Source organism: Oncorhynchus nerka, linkage group LG9b (genome assembly GCF_034236695.1).
Source record: "Oncorhynchus nerka isolate Pitt River linkage group LG9b, Oner_Uvic_2.0, whole genome shotgun sequence".
NCBI lineage: Eukaryota > Metazoa > Chordata > Actinopteri > Salmoniformes > Salmonidae > Oncorhynchus > Oncorhynchus nerka.
This window is the reverse complement of record NC_088424.1, coordinates 47,718,679-47,742,820: the sequence shown is the minus strand read 5'-3', so window position 1 is coordinate 47,742,820 and position 24,142 is coordinate 47,718,679. Positions and strand designations below refer to the sequence as shown.

General features: G+C 51.3%; 1 protein-coding gene across 1 annotated transcript in view; it reads right to left on the bottom strand.

The window, feature by feature from the left end:
- The window catches only part of LOC115114041 (very-long-chain enoyl-CoA reductase-like), a 36,529-nt gene extending 12,983 nt beyond the window's left edge, over positions 1–23,546 (bottom strand). The window contains exons 1-4 of the mRNA XM_065013790.1: positions 23,329–23,546; positions 22,960–23,011; positions 11,787–11,831; positions 4,235–4,338 (exon numbers count right to left, since the gene is read on the bottom strand). Of these exons, the coding sequence (XP_064869862.1) occupies positions 4,235–4,338; positions 11,787–11,831; positions 22,960–23,011; positions 23,329–23,484 (357 nt within the window). The 5' untranslated portion in view covers positions 23,485–23,546. The remainder of the gene's footprint in view (positions 1–4,234; positions 4,339–11,786; positions 11,832–22,959; positions 23,012–23,328) is intronic.
- Positions 23,547–24,142: the final 596 nt, after the last annotated feature.

Sequence of the window (24,142 nt, the reverse complement as noted above, 5' to 3'; positions counted from 1 at the left end):
AAGAGAGGTCATATACACCTGTACAGGAGAAGAGAGGTCATATACACCTGTACAGGAGAAGAGAGGTCATATACACCTGTACAGGAGAAGAGAGGTCATATACACCTGTACAGGAGAAAAGAGGTCATATACACCTGTACATGAGAAGAGAGGTCATATACACCTGTACAGGAGAAGAGAGGTCATATACACCTGTACAGGAGAAGAGAGGTCATATACACCTGTACAGGAGAAGAGAGATCAGATACACCTGTACAGGAGAAGAGAGGTCATATACACCTGTACAGGAGAAGAGAGGTCATATACACCTGTACAGGAGAAGAGAGGTCAGATACACCTGTACAGGAGAAGGAAGGTTATATACACCTGTACAGGAGAAGAGAGGTTATATACACCTGTTCAGGAGAAGAGAGGTCATATACACCTGTACAGGAGAAGAGAGATCAGATACACCTGTTCAGGAGAAGAGAGGTCATATACACCTGTAAAGGAGAAAATAGGTCATATACACCTGTTCAGGGGAAGAGAGGTCATATACACCTGTTCAGGGGAAGAGAGGTCATATACACCTGTTCAGGGGAAGAGAGGTCAGATACACCTGTTCAGGGGAAGAGAGGTCAGATACACCTGTACAGGAGAAGAGAGATCAGATACACCTGTACAGGAGAAGAGAGGTCAGATACACCTGTACAGGAGAAGAGAGGTCAGATACACCTGTTCAGGGGAAGAGAGGTCAGATACACCTGTTCAGGGGAAGAGAGGTCAGATACACCTGTTCAGGAGAAGAGAGGTCAGATACACCTGTTCAGGAGAAGAAAGGTCAGATACACCTGTTCAGGGGAAGAGAGGTCAGATACACCTGTTCAGGGGAAGAGAGGTCAGATACACCTGTACAGGAGAAGAGAGGTCAGATACACCTGTACAGGAGAAGAGAGGTCAGATACACCTGTACAGGAGAAGAGAGGTCAGATACACCTGTACAGGAGAAGAGAGGTCAGATACACCTGTACAGGGGAAGAGAGGTCAGATACACCTGTACAGGGGAAGAGAGGTCAGATACACCTGTACAGGAGAAGAGAGGTCAGATACACCTGTACAGGAGAAGGAAGGTTATATACACCTGTACAGGAGAAGAGAGGTTATATACACCTGTTCAGGAGAAGAGAGGTCATATACACCTGTACAGGAGAAGAGAGATCAGATACACCTGTTCAGGAGAAGAGAGGTCATATACACCTGTAAAGGAGAAAATAGGTCATATACACCTGTTCAGGGGAAGAGAGGTCATATACACCTGTTCAGGGGAAGAGAGGTCATATACACCTGTTCAGGGGAAGAGAGGTCAGATACACCTGTTCAGGGGAAGAGAGGTCAGATACACCTGTACAGGAGAAGAGAGATCAGATACACCTGTACAGGAGAAGAGAGGTCAGATACACCTGTACAGGAGAAGAGAGGTCAGATACACCTGTTCAGGGGAAGAGAGGTCAGATACACCTGTTCAGGGGAAGAGAGGTCAGATACACCTGTTCAGGAGAAGAGAGGTCAGATACACCTGTTCAGGAGAAGAGAGGTCAGATACACCTGTTCAGGGGAAGAGAGGTCAGATACACCTGTTCAGGGGAAGAGAGGTCAGATACACCTGTACAGGAGAAGAGAGGTCAGATACACCTGTTCAGGAGAAGAGAGGTTATATACACCTGTACAGGAGAAGAGAGGTCAGATACACCTGTACAGGAGAAGAGAGGTCAGATACACCTGTTCAGGGGAAGAGAGATCAGATACACCTGTTCAGGAGAAGAGAGGTCATATACACCTGTAAAGGAGAAAATAGGTCATATACACCTGTTCAGGGGAAGAGAGGTCATATACACCTGTTCAGGGGAAGAGAGGTCATATACACCTGTTCAGGGGAAGAGAGGTCAGATACACCTGTTCAGGGGAAGAGAGGTCAGATACACTTGTACAGGAGAAGAGAGATCAGATACACCTGTACAGGAGAAGAGAGGTCAGATACACCTGTACAGGAGAAGAGAGGTCAGATACACCTGTTCAGGGGAAGAGAGGTCAGATACACCTGTTCAGGGGAAGAGAGGTCAGATACACCTGTTCAGGGGAAGAGAGGTCAGATACACCTGTTCAGGAGAAGAGAGGTCAGATACACCTGTTCAGGGGAAGAGAGGTCAGATACACCTGTTCAGGGGAAGAGAGGTCAGATACACCTGTACAGGAGAAGAGAGGTCAGATACACCTGTACAGGAGAAGAGAGGTCAGATACACCTGTACAGGAGAAGAGAGGTCAGATACACCTGTACAGGGGAAGAGAGGTCAGATACACCTGTACAGGGGAAGAGAGGTCAGATACACCTGTACAGGAGAAGAGAGGTCAGATACACCTGTACAGGAGAATATATACAAGAGAGAGGTCAGATACACCTGTTCAGGAGAAGAGAGGTTATATACACCTGTTCAGGGGAAGAGAGGTCAGATACACCTGTTCAGGAGAAGAGAGGTTATATACACCTGTTCAGGGGAAGAGAGGTCAGATACACCTGTTCAGGAGAAGAGAGGTTATATACACCTGTTCAGGAGAAGAGAGGTTATATACACCTGTTCAGGAGAAGAGAGGTTATATACACCTGTACAGGAGAAGAGAGGTCAGATACACCTGTTCAGGAGAAGAGAGGTCAGATACACCTGTTCAGGAGAAGAGAGGTCAGATACACCTGTTCAGGAGAAGAGAGGTTATATACACCTGTTCAGGAGAAGAGAGGTTATATACACCTGTTCAGGAGAAGAGAGGTCAGATACACCTGTACAGGAGAAGAGAGGTTATATACACCTGTTCAGGAGAAGAGAGGTTATATACACCTGTTCAGGAGAAGAGAGGTCAGATACACCTGTTCAGGAGAAGAGAGGTCATATACACCTGTTCAGGAGAAGAGAGGTTATATACACCTGTTCAGGAGAAGAGAGGTCAGATACACCTGTTCAGGAGAAGAGAGGTTATATACACCTGTTCAGGAGAAGAGAGGTTATATACACCTGTTCAGGAGAAGAGAGGTCAGATACACCTGTTCAGGAGAAGAGAGGTCATATACACCTGTTCAGGAGAAGAGAGGTCAGATACACCTGTACAGGGGAAGAGAGGTCAGATACACCTGTACAGGGGAAGAGAGGTCAGATACACCTGTACAGGGGAAGAGAGGTCAGATACACCTGTACAGGGGAAGAGAGGTCAGATACACCTGTACAGGAGAAGAGAGGTCAGATACACCTGTACAGGAGAAGAGAGGTCAGATACACCTGTTCAGGAGAAGAGAGGTTATATACACCTGTTCAGGGGAAGAGAGGTCAGATACACCTGTTCAGGAGAAGAGAGGTTATATACACCTGTTCAGGGGAAGAGAGGTCAGATACACCTGTTCAGGAGAAGAGAGGTTATATACACCTGTTCAGGAGAAGAGAGGTTATATACACCTGTTCAGGAGAAGAGAGGTTATATACACCTGTACAGGAGAAGAGAGGTCAGATACACCTGTTCAGGAGAAGAGAGGTCAGATACACCTGTTCAGGGGAAGAGAGGTCAGATACACCTGTTCAGGAGAAGAGAGGTTATATACACCTGTTCAGGAGAAGAGAGGTCAGATACACCTGTACAGGAGAAGAGAGGTTATATACACCTGTTCAGGAGAAGAGAGGTTATATACACCTGTTCAGGAGAAGAGAGGTCAGATACACCTGTTCAGGAGAAGAGAGGTCATATACACCTGTTCAGGAGAAGAGAGGTTATATACACCTGTTCAGGAGAAGAGAGGTCAGATACACCTGTTCAGGAGAAGAGAGGTTATATACACCTGTTCAGGAGAAGAGAGGTTATATACACCTGTTCAGGAGAAGAGAGGTCAGATACACCTGTTCAGGAGAAGAGAGGTCATATACACCTGTTCAGGAGAAGAGAGGTCAGATACACCTGTTCAGGAGAAGAGAGGTCAGATACACCTGTTCAGGAGAAGAGAGGTCATATACACCTGTACAGGAGAAGAGAGGTCAGATACACCTGTACAGGAGAAGGAAGGTTATATACACCTGTTCAGGAGAAGAGAGGTCAGATACACCTGTTCAGGAGAAGAGAGGTCACTGATAGGCAACATGTCCGCTCACTGTTTGCTGTTCCCAGAAAACAGTACAGTGGGGAACAGCACCTTATATCCCAGAAACATCGTGGTCTCACCATGGTCCACCCCAGCTGCGGTCCCAGGTCGTGGAAGAACATTGTTACCGTGGTTCCCACCGGTAGATTCTCCAATACCTCATCATCCTTCAGGGACTCCCCATCTGACAAAATGTAGTGTTGTCATGGTTACAGTTCTGTATAACAAGATGATTTATTTAGCAGCCGTTTCCTGGTCACAGATTAAAACCTAGTCCTGGACTAAAAAGTACTTTCAACAGAGAATCTCCATTGGTTCTTGCTTTTCAGTCCAGGACTAGGCTTGGTGTCTCGGGGAAACGGAATCTAACTGTTTATTCAAAGAGATCGACACATAAGGGATAGTGGTGAATCGTGTTGATGTTCTGAATAGACAGGGAAGACATTAGGACATTCAACCCCCCCAGTCTTTAGCAGTGAAGTCACAAGCTATGCTGGTCGACTACTGCATAGCAATCTAGCTGTGCCAAAAGCCCTGAGCCTGGTTTCCCAATAACGATGGAATTGAGGTCAAATGCATCGTTAAAACACTAAGGAAAGACGATGCATTTAGCACCCGTTCTCTCAGCGCGATGTTTTGGGGAACTCATGTTACACTTACCTGAGTGTTTTAACGATGCGTCGTTTCTACAACCGACAAAAGATTTAACATGCGTTTCCCAAAACACCACGCAGAGAGAACGGACGCTAAGTGCATGGTTGGCACATGTGTCAATACTGATAGGGACGGAAAAAATGGATCGCGGCTCTCGGATCAGCTTTATCCAATCGAATATTACCTACACGTTATATTTAATTCACAAAACTGATGACGGATCAGCATGTAGAGAAGACATTGGCAACTTTGTTCTGAAGTTATCGGTGGTCAACAGATGGGATAAATCACGTGAGTCTAATATTGAACGACACACTTTGAGTAGTTGTTTCTATCAGTGGTCTGAGACAGGTGTCAGATTTACAAACCGTTTTCAAGTGCAACGTTAACAACGATGGTTTTGGGGAAACAGCTCTGAGATTTAACGATACTCCTACGAAGGTTCTAACCACACCAAAGATGAATATATTGACATATATATTTCAAATACATATGTACTAATTTTTAGAATTAAATATATCTAAATACATGTAAGTACTTAAGTATGTCCATTTCTTTGGTACACCCATCTAGTACCGGTCAGACTTTTTGCCTCCAGAACAGCCTTAATTATTCAATCATTGCTCAGTTGGTATCAAGAGACCTACTTCAAAGTGTGCCAGGAAAACATTCCCCACACCAGTACACCACCGTCACCAGCCTGTACCGTTGACACCAGGCAGTATGGAGCCGTGGACTTATGCTGCTTATGCCTAAGGGTTGTTACGGTGACCGTATTACCGCCACACTGGTGGGCACAAGTCATGATGGTAGTCAAATTCCATGTGACTGTTTATTCACGGTAATTAGGCTTCTCCAAGCTCTGATGCTGCTCATGGTTATAAGTAGTCTACCAAACTTGCTAACTGCCTGGTACTCAGCACTCTATTGTCCCCCTAATCACACTGACATCAATACAAATGTATATTTTTTAAAAACGAATCAAACACTTCATGAGCTCATGTTCCGTAACATTTCTATAGGCTATGCAATTGGGTGAGAAAACAGAGTGATGGCCTCTAATAAAAAGAAGAGAATCCCATCAGCTATATATAGGCTAGGCCTACTATATTTATTTCTAAATTTTCCTAATATTAAATACATTGCTTCTCTTTACAAGAGGAGTATAGCCTACCTGGCTGGCATGAAAATGATCCAAGGCAAAAGCCCATTCGCTAGTTAAGTGCATAGATGACTTTTTTTTTTCCTGCCCCTGTTTCTGGACAGGTAAATAATAATGGTACATTTTAAATCAAAACAAATTTCACATAGATATTATTTAGTAAAGACCAGATTAAAACAATAATATAATAGTAATATACAGTATTATCATTTTTATGTTTTATTTCATGTGTATTTAACCTTTGTTTAACTAGACAAGTCAGTTAGGAATAAATTCTTATTTACAATGACGGCCTACCAGGTGGGAAAGGGCAGTGCGTCATCTGTGAATCTCGGTGTGCGAATTGGAGTGGGTCTAGGGTTTCGGGGAGGATGGTGCTGATGTGAACCATGACCAGCCTTTCAAAGCACTTCATTGCTACCGACGTGAGTGCCACGGGGCAGTAGTCAATAAGGCAGGTTACCTTCGCTTTCTTGGGCACAGGGACTATGGTGGTCTGCTTGAAACATGTAGGTATTACAGACTCGGACAGGGAGAGGTTGAAAATGTCAGTGAGTACAGCGAATCTTTGACATCATTCAGCCCCATTCAGCCCCATTCAGTCCCATTCAGCCCCATTCAGTCCCATTCAGTCCCATTCAGCCCCATTCAACCCCATTCAGCCCCATTCATCCCCATTCAGCCCCATTCATCCCCATTCAGCCCCATTCATCCCCATTCAGCAATATGGCACACTTCAGTACATAGTGACAGTGCTGATGTCCTCCACGTACAGTATTACTATGGAAAACTTCAGACGGCTCATGAAGCCGGAAGTATAAGAATGTGGTTTTGATGCCTTTGATTTAAACGCATAGACATAAACACATAGACGTGCACTCACACACACACACACACACACACACACACACACACACACACACACACACACACACACACACACACACACACACACACACACACACACACACACACACACACACACACACACACACACACACACACACACCTACCTTCCTGATTTTTAAGATGAAAGGGGTTAATTAAACCTCCCCAGATTGGGGTGGCAGGTAGTCTACTGGCAGGAAGTCTACTGGCAGGTAGTCTACTGGCAGGAAGTCTACTGGCAGGAAGCCTACTGGCAGGTAGTCTACTGGCAGGAAGCCTACTGGCAGGTAGCCTACTGGCAGGAAGCCTACTGGCAGGTAGCCTACTGGCAGGAAGCCTACTGGCAGGTAGCCTACTGGCAGGTAGTCTACTGGCAGGTAGCCTACTGGCAGGTAGCCTACTGCCAGGAAGCCTACTGGCAGGTAGCCTACTGGCAGGTAGCCTACTGGCAGGTAGCCTACTGGCAGGTAGTCTACTGGCAGGTAGTCTACTGGCAGGTAGTCTACTGGCAGGTATCCTACTGGCAGGAAGCCTACTGGCAGGTAGCCTACTGGCAGGTAGCCTACTGGCAGGTAGTCTACTGGCAGGTAGTCTACTGGCAGGTAGTCTACTGGCAGGTAGCCTACTGGCAGGAAGCCTACTGGCAGGTAGCCTACTGGCAGGTAGCCTACTGGCAGGAAGCCTACTGGTAGGTAGCCTACTGGCAGGTAGCCTACTGGTTAAGTGTGTTATGGCAGTAACTGAAAGGTTTCTGGTTTGGCTCCCTGAACCAACTAGGTGAAAAGTCTGGCAATGTGCTCTTGAACCAGGCAAAACCCTACGCTTTGGTTAAAAGCCGTTGTTACATGACTAAAATGTAATCAGGCTTGACTTCCGTGCCCTGTTACTCTATCCTACCAAAGCTCTGAGAGACCAGGGATCAAATAGTACTTGTTTTCTTTCAATATCATGTTTGATTTAGCCTGCATGGAGTATCAGATGGGCAGGAATGCATGCACACAAACACACATATCTCATATCTCATAGCTACAGTCCTCTCTGTGACCTGCTATTGGCCAGCTAGTGCTTTTGGCACAGAACCTTATACAAGACCTATCTGTTATGTCAGAGAAGTTCAGGTCATGCTCTCAGCTGTCCAGACTCTTCGGGTGGTGTCAAAACATCATCAGGTTACAGCTATGTCTTCCAGTCCGTCATACGAGAGGTCATGTGACAAAAGAGAATGTGGGCACAGACTAGGGCAGAGTCACAAAATTTCATCAGCTGGTGATAACTGTCGCTCTCACGGTAATTGACCGTTAATTAACGTAAACACATTTAGCTTTGAATGACTTCTACACACAGTCTACAAGCCACTGATGCAGACCTTTGGAACATCTACATTTTAAAATGTCTAATAAATCCATGTAATATAGTCTACACCATCACAATAAATCCATGTAATATAGCCTACACCATCACAATAAATCCATGTAATATATTCTACACCATCACAATAAATCCATGTAATATATTCTACACCATCACAATAAATCCATGTAATATAGCCTACACCATCACAATAAATCCATGTAATATATTCTACACCATCACAATAAATCCATGTAATATATTCTACACCATCACAATAAATCCATGTAATATAGTCTACACCATCACAATAAATCCATGTAATATAGTCTACACCTTCACAATAAATCCATGTAATATATTCTACACCTTCACAATAAATCCATGATTTATTTTAGACAGGTCTAAAGCAACATGATATGAAGAAAATGTAGTCTATTTCAGAAGAACAGAATAGCATCCTCTGAGTCAATCCTTATGTTAGGTCCTGATCTGGCTGTGCCATATGGCTGTGGGCTACACTAGTTCATTTAGCAGACAAGATTTGCTGAGAATTCTGTGGCATTATTTTATATAATTTTATAGTATGAAGAATACAATTGAACCAAGCTGAATAAAATAGACAGGAGCACATGGATTTATGTGTTGAGAGGTTCATAAATGGTACATCCTATATGCTTCATTTTGAAGAAACTCAAATGTAAAATCTATTTTGTTTAACACTTTTTGGGGGGGGATACTACATGATTTTCTTTGCTATTTCATAGTTTTGATGTCTTCACTATTATTCCACAATGAAAACAATTGTAAAAAAAAAATCAAGAAAAACCCGAGAAGGTCTGAAACTTTTGACTGGTACTGATATAAACTGATATAAACAATATGAGATATTCTATTGAAATGGTTACTTGCATAGTGGAGTCTTTATTTTATATATATATATTTTTTAATCCTTTATTTAACCAGGCAACAAATTCTGATTTACAATGACGGCCTACCAGAATGCAAAAAGGCCTCCTGCAGGTACGGGGCTGGGATAAAATCTAAAATAAATAAATATATATATATATGTATATAAACTCAGCAAAAAAAGAAACATCCCTTTTTCAGGACCGTGTCTTTCAAAGATAGTTCGTAAAAATCCAAATAATTTAACACAGATCTTCATTGTAAAGGGATTAAACACTGTTTCCTATGCTAGTTCAATGAACCAGAAACAATTAATGCACCTGTGGAACGCTCGTTAAGACACTGTCAGCTTACAGACGGTAGGCAGTGAAGGTCACAGTTATGAAAACTTAGGACACTAAAGAGGTCTTTCTACTGACTCTGAAAAACACCAAAAGAAAGATGCCCAGGGTCCCTGCTCATCTGTGTGAACGTGCCTTAGGCATGCTGCAAGGAGGCATGAGGACTGCAGATGTGGCCAGGGCAATAAATTGCAATGTCCGTACTGTGAGACGCCTAAGACAGTGCTACAGTGAGGCAGGACAGACAGCTGATCGCCCTCGCAGTGGCAGACCACGTGTATAAGAACACCTGCATAGGATCGGTAGATCCGAACATCACACCTGCGGGACAAGTACAGGATGGCAACAACAACAACTGCCTGAGTTAGACATGGACCAGACAGGACAGGAAAAAAGTGCTCTTCACTGACGAGTCGCGGAGCGGGATGGATTTGGAGGTGGAGGCTCCGTCATGGTCTGGGGCAGTGTGTCACAGCATCATCAGACTAAGCTTGTTGTCATTGCAGACAATCTCAACGCTGTGCATTACAGGGAAGACATCCTCCTCCCTCATGTGGTACCCTTCCTGCAGGCTCATCCTGACATGACCCTCCAGCATGACAATGCCACCACCAATACTGCTCATTCTGTGCGTGATTTCCTGCAAGACAGGAATGTCAGTGTTCTGCCATGGACAGCGAAGAGCCCAGATCTCAATCCCATTGAGCACTTCTGGGACCTGTTGGATGGGAGGGTGAGGGCTAGGGCCATTCCCCCCCAGAGATGTCCGGGAACTTGCAGGTGCCTTGGTGGAAGAGTGGGGTAACATCTCATAGCAAGAACGGGCAAATCTGGTGCAGTCCATGAGGAGGAGATGCACTGCAGTACTTAATGCAGCTGGTGGCCACACCAGATACTGACTGTTACTTTTGATTTTGTCCCCCCCTTTGTTCAGGGACACATTATTCAATTTATGTTAGTTACATGTCTGGAACTTGTTCAGTTTATGTCTCAGTTGTTGAATCTTGTTATGTTCATACAAATATTTACACATGTTAAGTTTGCTGACAATGTGTAACATTTGTTTTGATTTACAATGGACCATTATCATGCTCCAGGAGCAGGGTAAAAATACATGTCATCAATGCACATAATTAGAGAATGAGGACTGTTTTTCCCATGGTTCATTTTCATGCTAGCCAGGTAGGCTATCGTACTTTTGTAAAGAGAAGCAATGTGCTTAATATTAGGACATTTGTGAAATAAATATAGTAGGCCTAGCCTATAGAAAGCTGATGGGATCCTCCTCTTTTTAATAGAGGCCATCACTCTGTTTTCTCATGCATCTTTTATTTATCTGTTATTTTACCAGGTAAGTTGACACATTCTCATTTGCAGCAACGACCTGGGGAATAGTTACAGGGGAGAGGAGGGGGATGAATGAGCCAATTGTAAACTGGGGATTATTAGGTGACCGTGATGGTTTGAGGGTCAGATTGGAAATTTAGCCAGGACACGGAGTTAACACCCCTACTCTTACAATAAGTGCCATGGGATCTTTAATGACCTCAGAGAGTCAGGACACCCGTTTAACGTCCCATCCGAAAGACGGCACCCTACGCAGGCCAATCACTGCCCTGGGGCATTGGGATATTTTTTTAGACCAGAGGAAATAGTGCCTCCTACAGGCCCTCCAACACCACCTCCAGCAGCATCTGGTCTCCCATTCAGGAACTGACCAGGACCAACCCTGCTTAGCTTCAGAAGCATGCCAGCAGTGGTATGCAGGGTGGTATTGTTTATTCCCTATATATAATTGTTTATACCCTATATATAATTGTTTATAACCTATATAAAAATTGTGCAACACAAGCTCATTGGCTCGCATGAAGTGTTTGATTATATTTTCCATTACATTTGCAATGATGTCAGAGTGATTAGAGGGACAATAGAGTGCTGAGTACCAGGCAGTTAGCCAGTCTGGGAGGCTACTAATGACCATCAGCAGCATCCGAGCTTGGAAGAAGCCTAATTACCGTGACTAAACGGTTACGTGGAATTTGACTACCTTCATGACTCGTGACCGCCGGTGTGGCGGTAATACCGTAATACCGGTCACCGTAACAACCCATAGGCACCGGCTAGCCGTCCCAATAGGAAAACATTCACGTAACGACAAACAAACTGTACACTGTTGACCCGCTGGTTACTTCTAGTGTTGAAATGTGTGATAATGTTGATATTATACAGTTGTAGTTCTAACAATCTTCCTCCTGTCACTCCTGTCACTGTGTATATGTCAATGTGTATGTCAGTGACGAGGGCTTAAGGATTCAGAGGAGGACGTACCTGGGTGAAGTGACAAAGCCTGTCTGGCTGGGTACCATTTGGGATCTGTAACCATCACAAATGACTTTAGTCACCTCAGAAACATTATTAGGACATCATCAGGGTTGGGATCAATTCAGTCGTTTCAGGAAGTAATGTGAAGTTCCGAATTCCAAATTTGGACAGGGCAGAGACCAGGCAGAGACTGGACAGAGACTGGACAGAGACAGAGACAGGGCAGAGACCAGGCAGAACTGGACAGAGACTGGACAGAGACAGAGACAGGGCAGAGACCAGGCAGAGACAGGACAGAGACTGGACAGAGACAGAGACAGGGCAGTGACCAGGCAGAGACAGGACAGAGACCAGGCAGAGACAGGGCAGAGACCAGGCAGAGACAGGACAGAGACTGGACAGAGACAGAGACAGGGCAGAGACCAGGCAGAGACTGGACAGAGACTGGACAGAGACAGAGACAGGGCAGTGACCAGGCAGAGACAGGACAGAGACCAGGCAGAGACAGGGCAGAGACCAGGCAGAGACAGGACAGAGACTGGACAGAGACAGAGACAGGGCAGAGACCAGGCAGAGACTGGACAGAGACTGGACAGAGACAGAGACAGGGCAGAGACCAGGCAGAGACTGGACAGAGACTGGACAGAGACAGAGACAGGGCAGTGACCAGGCAGAGACAGGACAGAGACTGGACAGAGACAGAGACAGGGCAGTGACCAGGCAGAGACAGGACAGAGACCGGGCAGAGACAGAGACAGGACAGAGACCGGGCAGAGACAGAGACAGGGCAGAGACCAGGCAGAGACAGGACAGAGACGGGGCAGAGACCAGGCTGAGACTGGACAGAGACTGGACAGAGACAGAGACAGGGCAGAGACCAGGCAGAGACTGGACAGAGACTGGACAGAGACAGAGACAGGGCAGTGACCAGGCAGAGACAGGACAGAGACGGGGCAGAGACCAGGCTGAGACTGGACAGAGACAGGGCAGAGACAGAGACAGGGCAGAGACCAGGCAGAGACAGGACAGAGACCAGGCAGAGACAGGACAGAGACGGGGCAGAGACAGAGACAGGGCAGATACCAGGCAGAGACAGGACAGAGACCAGGCAGAGACAGGACAGAGATGGGGCAGAGACCAGGCTGAGACTGGACAGAGACTGGACAGAGACAGAGACAGGGCAGAGACCAGGCAGAGACAGGGCAGAGACCAGGCAGAGACAGGACAGAGACGGGGCAGAGACAGGACAGAGACTGGACAGAGACAGAGACAGGGCAGAGACCAGGCAGAGACTGGACAGAGACAGAGACAGGGCAGAGACCAGGCAGAGACTGGACAGAGACTGGACAGAGACAGAGACAGGGCAGAGACCAGGCAGAGACAGGACAGAGACGGGGCAGAGACCAGGCTGAGACTGGACAGAGACTGACAGAGACAGAGACAGGGCAGAGACCAGGCAGAGACAGGACAGAGACGGGGCAGAGACCAGGCAGAGACTGGACAGAGAGGACAGAGACAGAGACAGGGCAGTGACCAGGCAGAGACAGGACAGAGACGGGGCAGAGACAGGGCAGAGACCAGGCAGAGACAGGACAGAGACTGGACAGAGACAGGACAGAGACAGAGACAGGGCAGAGACCAGGCAGAGACTGGACAGAGAGGACAGAGACAGAGACAGGGCAGAGACCAGGCAGAGAGACAGAGAGACAGAGACAGAGACAGGGCAGAGACCAGGCAGAGACTGGACAGAGACTGGACAGAGACAGAGACAGGGCAGTGACCAGGCAGAGACAGGACAGAGACCGGGCAGAGACAGAGGGCAGAGACCAGGCAGAGACAGGACAGAGACGGGGCAGAGACCAGGCTGAGACTGGACAGAGACAGGGCAGAGACAGAGACAGGGCAGAGACCAGGCAGAGACAGGACAGAGACGGGGCAGAGACCAGGCAGAGACAGGACAGAGACGGGGCAGAGACCAGGCTGAGACTGGACAGAGACTGGACAGAGACAGAGACAGGGCAGAGACCAGGCAGAGACTGGACAGAGAGACAGAGACAGAGACAGGGCAGTGACCAGGCAGAGACAGGACAGAGACGGGGCAGAGACCAGGCTGAGACTGGACAGGACAGGGCAGAGACAGAGACAGGGCAGAGACCAGGCAGAGACAGGACAGAGACCAGGCAGAGACAGGACCAGGCAGAGACAGAGACAGGGCAGAGACCAGGCAGAGACAGGACAGAGACCAGGCAGAGACAGGACAGAGACAGAGACCAGGCTGAGACTGGACAGAGAGACAGAGACAGAGACAGGGCAGAGACCAGGCAGAGACAGGACAGAGACGGGGCAGAGACAGAGACACAGAGACCAGGCAGAGACAGGACAGAGACGGGGCAGAGACCAGGCTGAGACTGGACAGAGACTGGACAGAGACAGAGACAGGGCAGAGACCAGGCAGAGACAGGGCAGAGACCAGGCAGAGACAGGGCAGAGACGGGGCAGAGACAGGACAGAGACTGGACAGAGACAGAGACAGGGCAGAGACCAGGCAGAGACAGGACAGAGACAGAGACAGGGCAGAGACCAGGCAGAGACTGGACAGAGACTGGACAGAGACAGAGACAGGGCAGAGACCAGGCAGAGACAGGACAGAGACGGGGCAGAGACCAGGCTGAGACTGGACAGAGACTGACAGAGACAGAGACAGGGCAGAGACCAGGCAGAGACAGGACAGAGACGGGGCAGAGACCAGGCAGAGACTGGACAGAGACTGGACAGAGACAGAGACAGTGACCAGGCAGAGACAGGACAGGCAGAGACCAGGCAGAGACAGGACAGAGACTGGACAGAGAGGACAGAGAGACAGGGCAGAGACCAGGCAGAGACTGGACAGAGACTGACAGAGACAGAGACAGGGCAGAGACCAGGCAGAGACTGGACAGAGACAGACAGAGACAGAGACAGGGCAGAGACCAGGCAGAGACTGGACAGAGACTGGACAGAGACAGAGACAGGGCAGTGACCAGGCAGAGACAGGACAGAGACCGGGCAGAGACAGAGACAGGGCAGAGACCAGGCAGAGACAGGACAGAGACGGGGCAGAGACCAGGCTGAGACTGGACAGAGACTGGACAGAGACAGAGACAGGGCAGAGACCAGGCAGAGACAGACAGGACAGAGACCAGGCAGAGACAGGACAGAGACGGGGCAGAGACAGAGACTGGACAGAGACAGAGACAGGGCAGAGACCAGGCAGAGACTGGACAGACTGGACAGAGACAGAGACAGGGCAGTGACCAGGCAGAGACAGGACAGAGACGGGGCAGAGACAGGGCAGAGACCAGGCAGAGACAGGACAGAGACTGGACAGAGACAGGACAGAGACAGAGACAGGGCAGAGACCAGGCAGAGACTGGACAGAGACTGACTGGACAGAGACAGAGACAGGGCAGAGACCAGGCAGAGACTGGACAGAGACTGGACAGAGACAGAGACAGGGCAGAGACCAGGCAGAGACTGGACAGAGACCAGAGACAGAGACAGGGCAGTGACCAGGCAGAGACAGGACAGAGAGGGCAGAGACAGAGACAGGGCAGAGACCAGGCAGACAGACAGAGACGGGGCAGAGACAGAGACAGGGCAGAGACCAGGCAGAGACAGACAGAGACAGGCAGAGACCAGGCTGAGACTGGACAGAGACTGGACAGAGACAGAGACAGGGCAGAGACCAGGCAGACTGGACAGAGACTGGACAGAGACAGAGACAGGGCAGTGACCAGGCAGAGACAGGACAGAGACGGGGCAGAGACCAGGCTGAGACTGGACAGAGACAGGGCAGAGACAGAGACAGGGCAGAGACCAGGCAGAGACAGGACAGAGACCAGGCAGAGACAGGACAGAGACGGGGCAGAGACAGAGACAGGGCAGAGACCAGGCAGAGACAGGACAGAGACCAGGCAGAGACAGGACAGAGACGGGGCAGAGACCAGGCTGAGACTGGACAGAGGACAGAGACAGAGACAGGGCAGAGACCAGGCAGAGACAGACAGAGACGGGGCAGAGACAGAGACAGGGCAGAGACCAGGCAGAGACAGGACAGAGACGGGGCAGAGACCAGGCTGAGACTGGACAGAGACTGGACAGAGACAGAGACAGGGCAGAGACCAGGCAGAGACAGGGCAGAGACCAGGCAGAGACAGGACAGAGACGGGGCAGAGACAGGACAGAGACTGGACAGAGACAGAGACAGGGCAGAGACCAGGCAGAGACTGGACAGAGACAGAGACAGGGCAGAGACCAGGCAGAGACTGGACAGAGACTGGACAGAGACAGAGACAGGGCAGAGACCAGGCAGAGACAGGACAGAGACGGGGCAGAGACCAGGCTGAGACTGGACAGAGACTGGACAGAGACAGAGACAGGGCAGAGACCAGGCAGAGACAGGACAGAGACGGGGCAGAGACCAGGCAGAGACTGGACAGAGACTGGACAGAGACAGAGACAGGGCAGTGACCAGGCAGAGACAGGACAGAGACGGGGCAGAGACAGGGCAGAGACCAGGCAGAGACAGGACAGAGACTGGACAGAGACAGGACAGAGACAGAGACAGGGCAGAGACCAGGCAGAGACTGGACAGAGACTGGACAGAGACAGAGACAGGGCAGAGACCAGGCAGAGACTGGACAGAGACCAGAGACAGAGACAGGGCAGTGACCAGGCAGAGACAGGACAGAGACCGGGCAGAGACAGAGACAGGGCAGAGACCAGGCAGAGACGGGGCAGGACAGAGACTGGACAGAGACAGGGCAGAGACAGAGACAGGGCAGAGACCAGGCAGAGACAGGACAGAGACGGGGCAGAGACCAGGCAGAGACAGGACAGAGACGGGGCAGACACCAGGCTGAGACTGGACAGAGACTGGACAGAGACAGAGACAGGGCAGAGACCAGGCAGAGACTGGACAGAGACTGGACAGAGACAGAGACAGGGCAGTGACCAGGCAGAGACAGGACAGAGACGGGGCAGAGACCAGGCTGAGACTGGACAGAGACAGGGCAGAGACAGAGACAGGGCAGAGACCAGGCAGAGACAGGACAGAGACCAGGCAGAGACAGGACAGAGACGGGGCAGAGACAGAGACAGGGCAGAGACCAGGCAGAGACAGGACAGAGAGGCAGAGACAGGACAGAGACGGGGCAGAGACCAGGCTGAGACTGGACAGAGACTGGACAGAGACAGAGACTGGGCAGAGACCAGGCAGAGACAGGACAGAGAGGGCAGAGACAGAGACAGGGCAGAGACAGGACAGAGACGGGGCAGAGACCAGGCTGAGACTGGACAGAGACTGGACAGAGACAGAGACAGGGCAGAGACCAGGCAGAGACAGGGCAGAGACCAGGCAGAGACAGGACAGAGACGGGGCAGAGACAGGACAGAAACTGGACAGAGACAGAGACAGGGCAGAGACCAGGCAGAGACTGGACAGAGACAGAGACAGGGCAGAGACCAGGCAGAGACTGGACAGAGACTGGACAGAGACAGAGACAGGGCAGAGACCAGGCAGAGACAGGACACGGGGCAGAGACCAGGCTGAGACTGGACAGAGACAGGACAGAGACAGGGCAGAGACCAGGCAGAGACAGGACAGAGACGGGGCAGAGACCAGGCAGAGACTGGACAGAGACTGGACAGAGACAGAGACAGGGCAGTGACCAGGCAGAGACAGAGAGACGGGGCAGAGACCAGGCAGAGACAGGACAGAGACTGGACAGAGACAGGACAGAGACAGAGACAGGGCAGAGACCAGGCAGAGACTGGACAGAGACTGGACAGAGACAGAGACAGGGCAGAGACCAGGCAGAGACTGGACAGAGACTGGACAGAGACAGAGACAGGGCAGAGACCAGGCAGAGACTGGACAGAGACTGGACAGAGACAGAGACAGGGCAGTGACCAGGCAGAGACAGGACAGAGACCGGGCAGAGACAGAGACAGGGCAGAGACCAGGCAGAGACAGGACAGAGACGGGGCAGAGACCAGGCTGAGACTGGACAGAGACTGGACAGAGACAGAGACAGGGCAGAGACCAGGCAGAGACAGAGACAGGACAGAGACCAGGCAGAGACAGGACAGAGACGGGGCAGAGACAGAGACTGGACAGAGACAGAGACAGGGCAGAGACCAGGCAGAGACTGGACAGAGACTGGACAGAGACAGAGACAGGGCAGTGACCAGGCAGAGACAGGACAGAGACGGGGCAGAGACAGGGCAGAGACCAGGCAGAGACAGGACAGAGACTGGACAGAGACAGGACAGAGACAGAGACAGGGCAGAGACCAGGCAGAGACTGGACAGAGACTGGACAGAGACAGAGACAGGGCAGAGACCAGGCAGAGACTGGACAGAGACTGGACAGAGACAGAGACAGGGCAGAGACCAGGCAGAGACTGGACAGAGACTGGACAGAGACAGAGACAGGGCAGTGACCAGGCAGAGACAGGACAGAGACCGGGCAGAGACAGAGACAGGGCAGAGACCAGGCAGAGACAGGACAGAGACGGGGCAGAGACAGAGACAGGGCAGAGACCAGGCTGAGAGACTGGACAGAGACAGAGACAGGGCAGAGACCAGGCAGAGACTGGACAGAGACTGGACAGAGACAGAGACAGGGCAGTGACCAGGCAGAGACAGGACAGAGACGGGGCAGAGACCAGGCTGAGACTGGACAGAGACTGGACAGAGACAGAGACAGAGACAGGCAGAGACCAGGCAGAGACAGGACAGAGACTGGACAGAGACAGAGACAGGGCAGAGACCAGGCAGAGACTGGACAGAGACTGGACAGAGACAGAGACAGGGCAGTGACCAGGCAGAGACAGGACAGAGACGGGGCAGAGACCAGGCTGAGGACAGAGACAGGGCAGGACAGAGACAGGGCAGAGACAGAGACAGGACAGAGACCAGGCAGAGACAGGACAGAGACGGGGCAGAGACAGAGACAGGGCAGAGACCAGGCAGAGACAGGACAGAGACCAGGCAGAGACAGGACAGAGACGGGGCAGAGACCAGGCTGAGACTGGACAGAGACTGGACAGAGACAGAGACTGGGCAGAGACCAGGCAGAGACAGGACAGAGACGGGGCAGAGACAGAGACAGGGCAGAGACCAGGCAGAGACAGGACAGAGACGGGGCAGAGACCAGGCTGAGACTGGACAGAGACTGGACAGAGACAGAGACAGGGCAGAGACCAGGCAGAGACAGGGCAGAGACCAGGCAGAGACAGGACAGAGACGGGGCAGAGACAGGACAGAGACTGGACAGAGACAGAGACAGGGCAGAGACCAGGCAGAGACTGGACAGAGACAGAGACAGGGCAGAGACCAGGCAGAGACTGGACAGAGACTGGACAGAGACAGAGACAGGGCAGAGACCAGGCAGAGACCACGGGGCAGAGACCAGGCTGAGACTGGACAGAGACTGGACAGAGACAGAGACAGGGCAGAGACCAGGCAGAGACAGGACAGAGACGGGGCAGAGACCAGGCAGAGACTGGACAGAGACTGGACAGAGACAGAGACAGGGCAGTGACCAGGCAGAGACAGGACAGAGACGGGGCAGAGACAGGGCAGAGACCAGGCAGAGACAGGACAGAGACTGGACAGAGACAGGACAGAGACAGAGACAGGGCAGAGACCAGGCAGAGACTGGACAGAGACTGGACAGAGACAGAGACAGGGCAGAGACCAGGCAGAGACTGGACAGAGACTGGACAGAGACAGAGACAGGGCAGAGACCAGGCAGAGACTGGACAGAGACTGGACAGAGACAGAGACAGGGCAGTGACCAGGCAGAGACAGGACAGAGACCGGGCAGAGACAGAGACAGGGCAGAGACCAGGCAGAGACAGGACAGAGACGGGGCAGAGACCAGGCTGAGACTGGACAGAGACTGGACAGAGACAGAGACAGGGCAGAGACCAGGCAGAGACAGAGGGACAGAGACCAGGCAGAGACAGGACAGAGACGGGGCAGAGACAGAGGCTGGACAGAGACAGAGACAGGGCAGAGACCAGGCAGAGACTGGACAGAGACTGGACAGAGACAGAGACAGGGCAGTGACCAGGCAGAGACAGGACAGAGACAGAGACAGGGCAGAGACAGAGACAGGCAGAGACTGGACAGAGACAGGACAGAGACAGAGACAGGGCAGAGACCAGGCAGAGACTGGACACTGGACAGAGACAGAGACAGGGCAGAGACCAGGCAGAGACTGGACAGAGACTGGACAGAGACAGAGACAGGGCAGAGACCAGGCAGAGACAGGACAGAGACAGGGGCAGAGACCAGGCAGAGACTGGACAGAGACTGGACAGAGACAGAGACAGGGCAGTGACCAGGCAGAGACAGGACAGAGAGGGCAGAGACAGGGCAGAGACCAGGCAGAGACAGGACAGAGAGACAGAGACAGGACAGAGACAGAGACAGGGCAGAGACCAGGCAGAGACTGGACAGAGACTGGACAGAGACAGAGACAGGGCAGAGACCAGGCAGAGAGACAGAGAGGACAGAGACAGAGACAGGGCAGAGACCAGGCAGAGACTGGACAGAGACTGGACAGAGACAGAGACAGGGCAGAGACCAGGCAGAGACAGGGCAGAGACCAGGCAGAGACAGGACAGAGACGGGGCAGAGACAGGACAGAGACTGGACAGAGACAGAGACAGGGCAGAGACCAGGCAGAGAGACAGGACAGAGACAGGGCAGAGACCAGGCAGAGACTGGACAGAGACTGGACAGAGACAGAGACAGGCAGAGACCAGGCAGAGACAGGACAGAGACGGGGCAGAGACCAGGCTGAGACTGGACAGAGACTGGACAGAGACAGAGACAGGGCAGAGACCAGGCAGAGACAGGACAGAGACGGGGCAGAGACCAGGCTGGACAGAGACTGGACAGAGACAGAGACAGGGCAGTGACCAGGCAGAGACAGGACAGAGACGGGGCAGAGACAGGGCAGAGACCAGGCAGAGACAGGACAGAGACTGGACAGACAGACAGAGACAGAGGGCAGAGACCAGGCAGAGACTGGACAGAGACTGGACAGAGACAGAGACAGGGCAGAGACCAGGCAGAGACTGGACAGAGACTGGACAGAGACAGAGACAGGGCAGAGACCAGGCAGAGACTGGACAGAGACTGGACAGAGACAGAGACAGGGCAGTGACCAGGCAGAGACAGGACAGAGACCGGGCAGAGACAGAGACAGGGCAGAGACCAGGCAGAGACAGGACAGAGACGGGGCAGAGACCAGGCTGAGACTGGACAGAGACTGGGACAGAGAGGGCAGAGACCAGGACAGAGACAGAGACAGGGACAGAGACCAGGCAGAGACAGGACAGAGACGGGGCAGAGACAGAGACTGGACAGAGACAGGGCAGAGACAGGCAGAGACAGGACAGAGACAGGGCAGAGACCAGGCAGAGACCAGGCAGAGACTGGACAGAGACAGAGACAGGGCAGAGACCAGGCAGAGACAGGACAGAGACAGGGCAGAGACCAGGCTGAGACTGGACAGGCAGAGACGGGGCAGAGACAGGACAGAGACGGGGCAGAGACCAGGCAGAGACAGGACAGAGACCAGGCAGAGACAGGACAGAGACGGGGCAGAGACCAGCAGACAGGACAGGACAGAGACCAGGCAGAGACAGGACAGAGACTGGACAGAGACCAGGCTGAGACCAGGCAGAGACAGGACAGAGACTGGACAGAGACAGGGCAGAGACCAGGCAGAGACAGGACAGAGACTGGACAGAGACAGAGACTGGACAGAGACAGGGCAGAGGACAGAGGCAGAGACAGAGACGGGGCAGAGACCAGGCTGAGACAGGACAGAGACGGGGCAGAGACCAGGCAGAGACAGGACAGAGACCAGGCAGAGACAGGACAGAGACGGGACAGAGACTGGACAGAGACCAGGCAGAGACTGGACAGAGACAGAGACAGGCAGAGACAGGCAGAGACAGGACAGAGACAGGGGCAGAGACCAGGCTGAGACTGGACAGAGACTGGACAGAGACAGAGACAGGCAGAGACCAGGCAGAGACAGGACAGAGACTGGACCAGGCAGGGCCTGGACAGAGACTGGACAGACAGGCAGAGACCAGGCAGAGACAGGACAGAGAGCAGAGACAGGGCAGAGACCAGGCAGAGACTGGACAGAGACAGGGCAGAGAGCAGAGACAGGGCAGAGACCAGGCAGAGACAGGACAGAGACCAGGCAGAGACAGGACAGAGAGACAGAGACAGAGACAGGGCAGAGACAGGCAGAGACAGGACAGAGACCAGGCAGAGACAGGACAGAGACTGGACAGAGACCACAGAGACAGGACAGAGACGGGGCAGAGACCAGGCAGAGACAGGACAGAGACCAGGCAGAGACAGGACAGAGACGGGGCAGAGACCAGGCAGAGACAGGACAGAGACCAGGCAGAGACAGGACAGAGACGGGGCAGAGACCAGGCTGAGACCAGGCAGAGACAGGACAGAGACTGGACAGAGACCAGGCTGAGACCAGGCAGAGACCAGGCAGAGACCGGACAGAGACTGGACAGAGACAGGGCAGAGACCAGGCAGAGACAGGACAGAGACTGGACAGAGACAGAGACTGGACAGAGACAGGGCAGAGACCAGGCAGAGACAGGACAGAGACTGGACAGAGACAGAGACGGGGCAGAGACCAGGCTGAGACAGGACAGAGACGGGGCAGAGACCAGGCAGAGACAGGACAGAGACCAGGCAGAGACAGGACAGAGACGGGGCAGAGACCAGGCTGAGACCAGGCAGAGACAGGACAGAGACTGGACAGAGACCAGGCTGAGACCAGGCAGAGACCAGGCAGAGACCGGACAGAGACTGGACAGAGACCGGACAGAGACAGGGCAGAGACCGGGCAGAGACCAGGCAGAGACCGGGCAGAGACTGGACAGAGACTGGACAGAGACTGGACAGAGACCAGGCAGAGACCGGACAGAGACTGGACAGAGACTGGACAGAGACAGGGCAGAGACCAGGCAGAGAACAGGCAGCGACAGGGCAGAGACAGAGACAGGACAGAGACAGGGCAGAGACAGGGCAGAGACTGGGCAGAGACCAGGCAGAGACAGGACAGAGGCAGGGTACTCACAGATCTTATATAATAGACACTTGATCTCTCCAATAGTGGCATTAGGTTCCACCTGACAGAATACACAACTATTACACATAAACAAATTGACATTAAGTATCTACTGTCCCAAAACCTCAGTTTCACAAAATTAAAGGGCTCTATTGAATCCTCATCCGGGAAGTTCAGCTTCACAGCATGAATTAAGCAGATTAAATAGAGCCCTAAAATCAGTACCGTAGGTTGCCTCATAATACAGAATACAACTTGTGAGGACAAAAAGGGAAATGTCTGGTACAGTTACTACCTACTACCTAAACAGGTGAATTACAGAGTTTTTACAGCCAATGAAATGAAAGGAGGGAAGTTGTTTATATTTTTGTTACTTACCTTGTCCAAGTAGCAAAGCTTCAACTTCTTGGAATCCTGAATCTCCACCTCATAGAAAATATAATTCTTATCCTTTTTGGCCTTTCCTGCCGTCATACCATGGGCACATCTTGCCTTTATAAACTGGGCTACCACAAAAAGGCTTTTTAAATCCATGCTTCTAATGCGTACCTTCCAGGTGTGTGGTTTTCAGGCCCTATCTGCCCTGTGGTGTGTGACTGTCGGGCCCTAGTTGCTGTGTGACAAGGGGGTTAAGATAACCTCGACATGACTAACCCTGTGGTGTGTGTGTGTGTGTGTGTGTGTGTGTGTGTGTGTGTGTGTGTGTGTGTGTGTGTGTGTGTGTGTCTGTGTGTGCGTGTGTATATGACCCTAATAATTATCTCAGTGAGAAATAGGTTTGAGCAACATGAGAGGATGTTAGGGGGATCTGATGTTAGACTACATTGTTCCTGATGCCAGTTATCTGCCCATATCCTGTGGCCTTCACCGTCAATTATTTCCATATATGTTAGACCCATGAACACATCTCCAACCCATCTGACTAGTCTAAACATGATATGGCATCTGATAGAACGTCCTGGCGTCCCCTTGCTACATTCTGACACGGTGACATCAGGGCCGAGTCACAAAATGGCACCCGATCCCCTAGAAAGTGCACTACTTTTGATGATGACATTTGGGAGGCAGTTGGAGTAGCATGTCCCTGGCTAACAGCATGGTGCTACTGTAGTAGCATGTCCCTGGTTAACAGCATGGTGCTACTGTAGTAGCATGTCCCTGGTTAATAGCATGGTGCTACTCTAGTAGCATG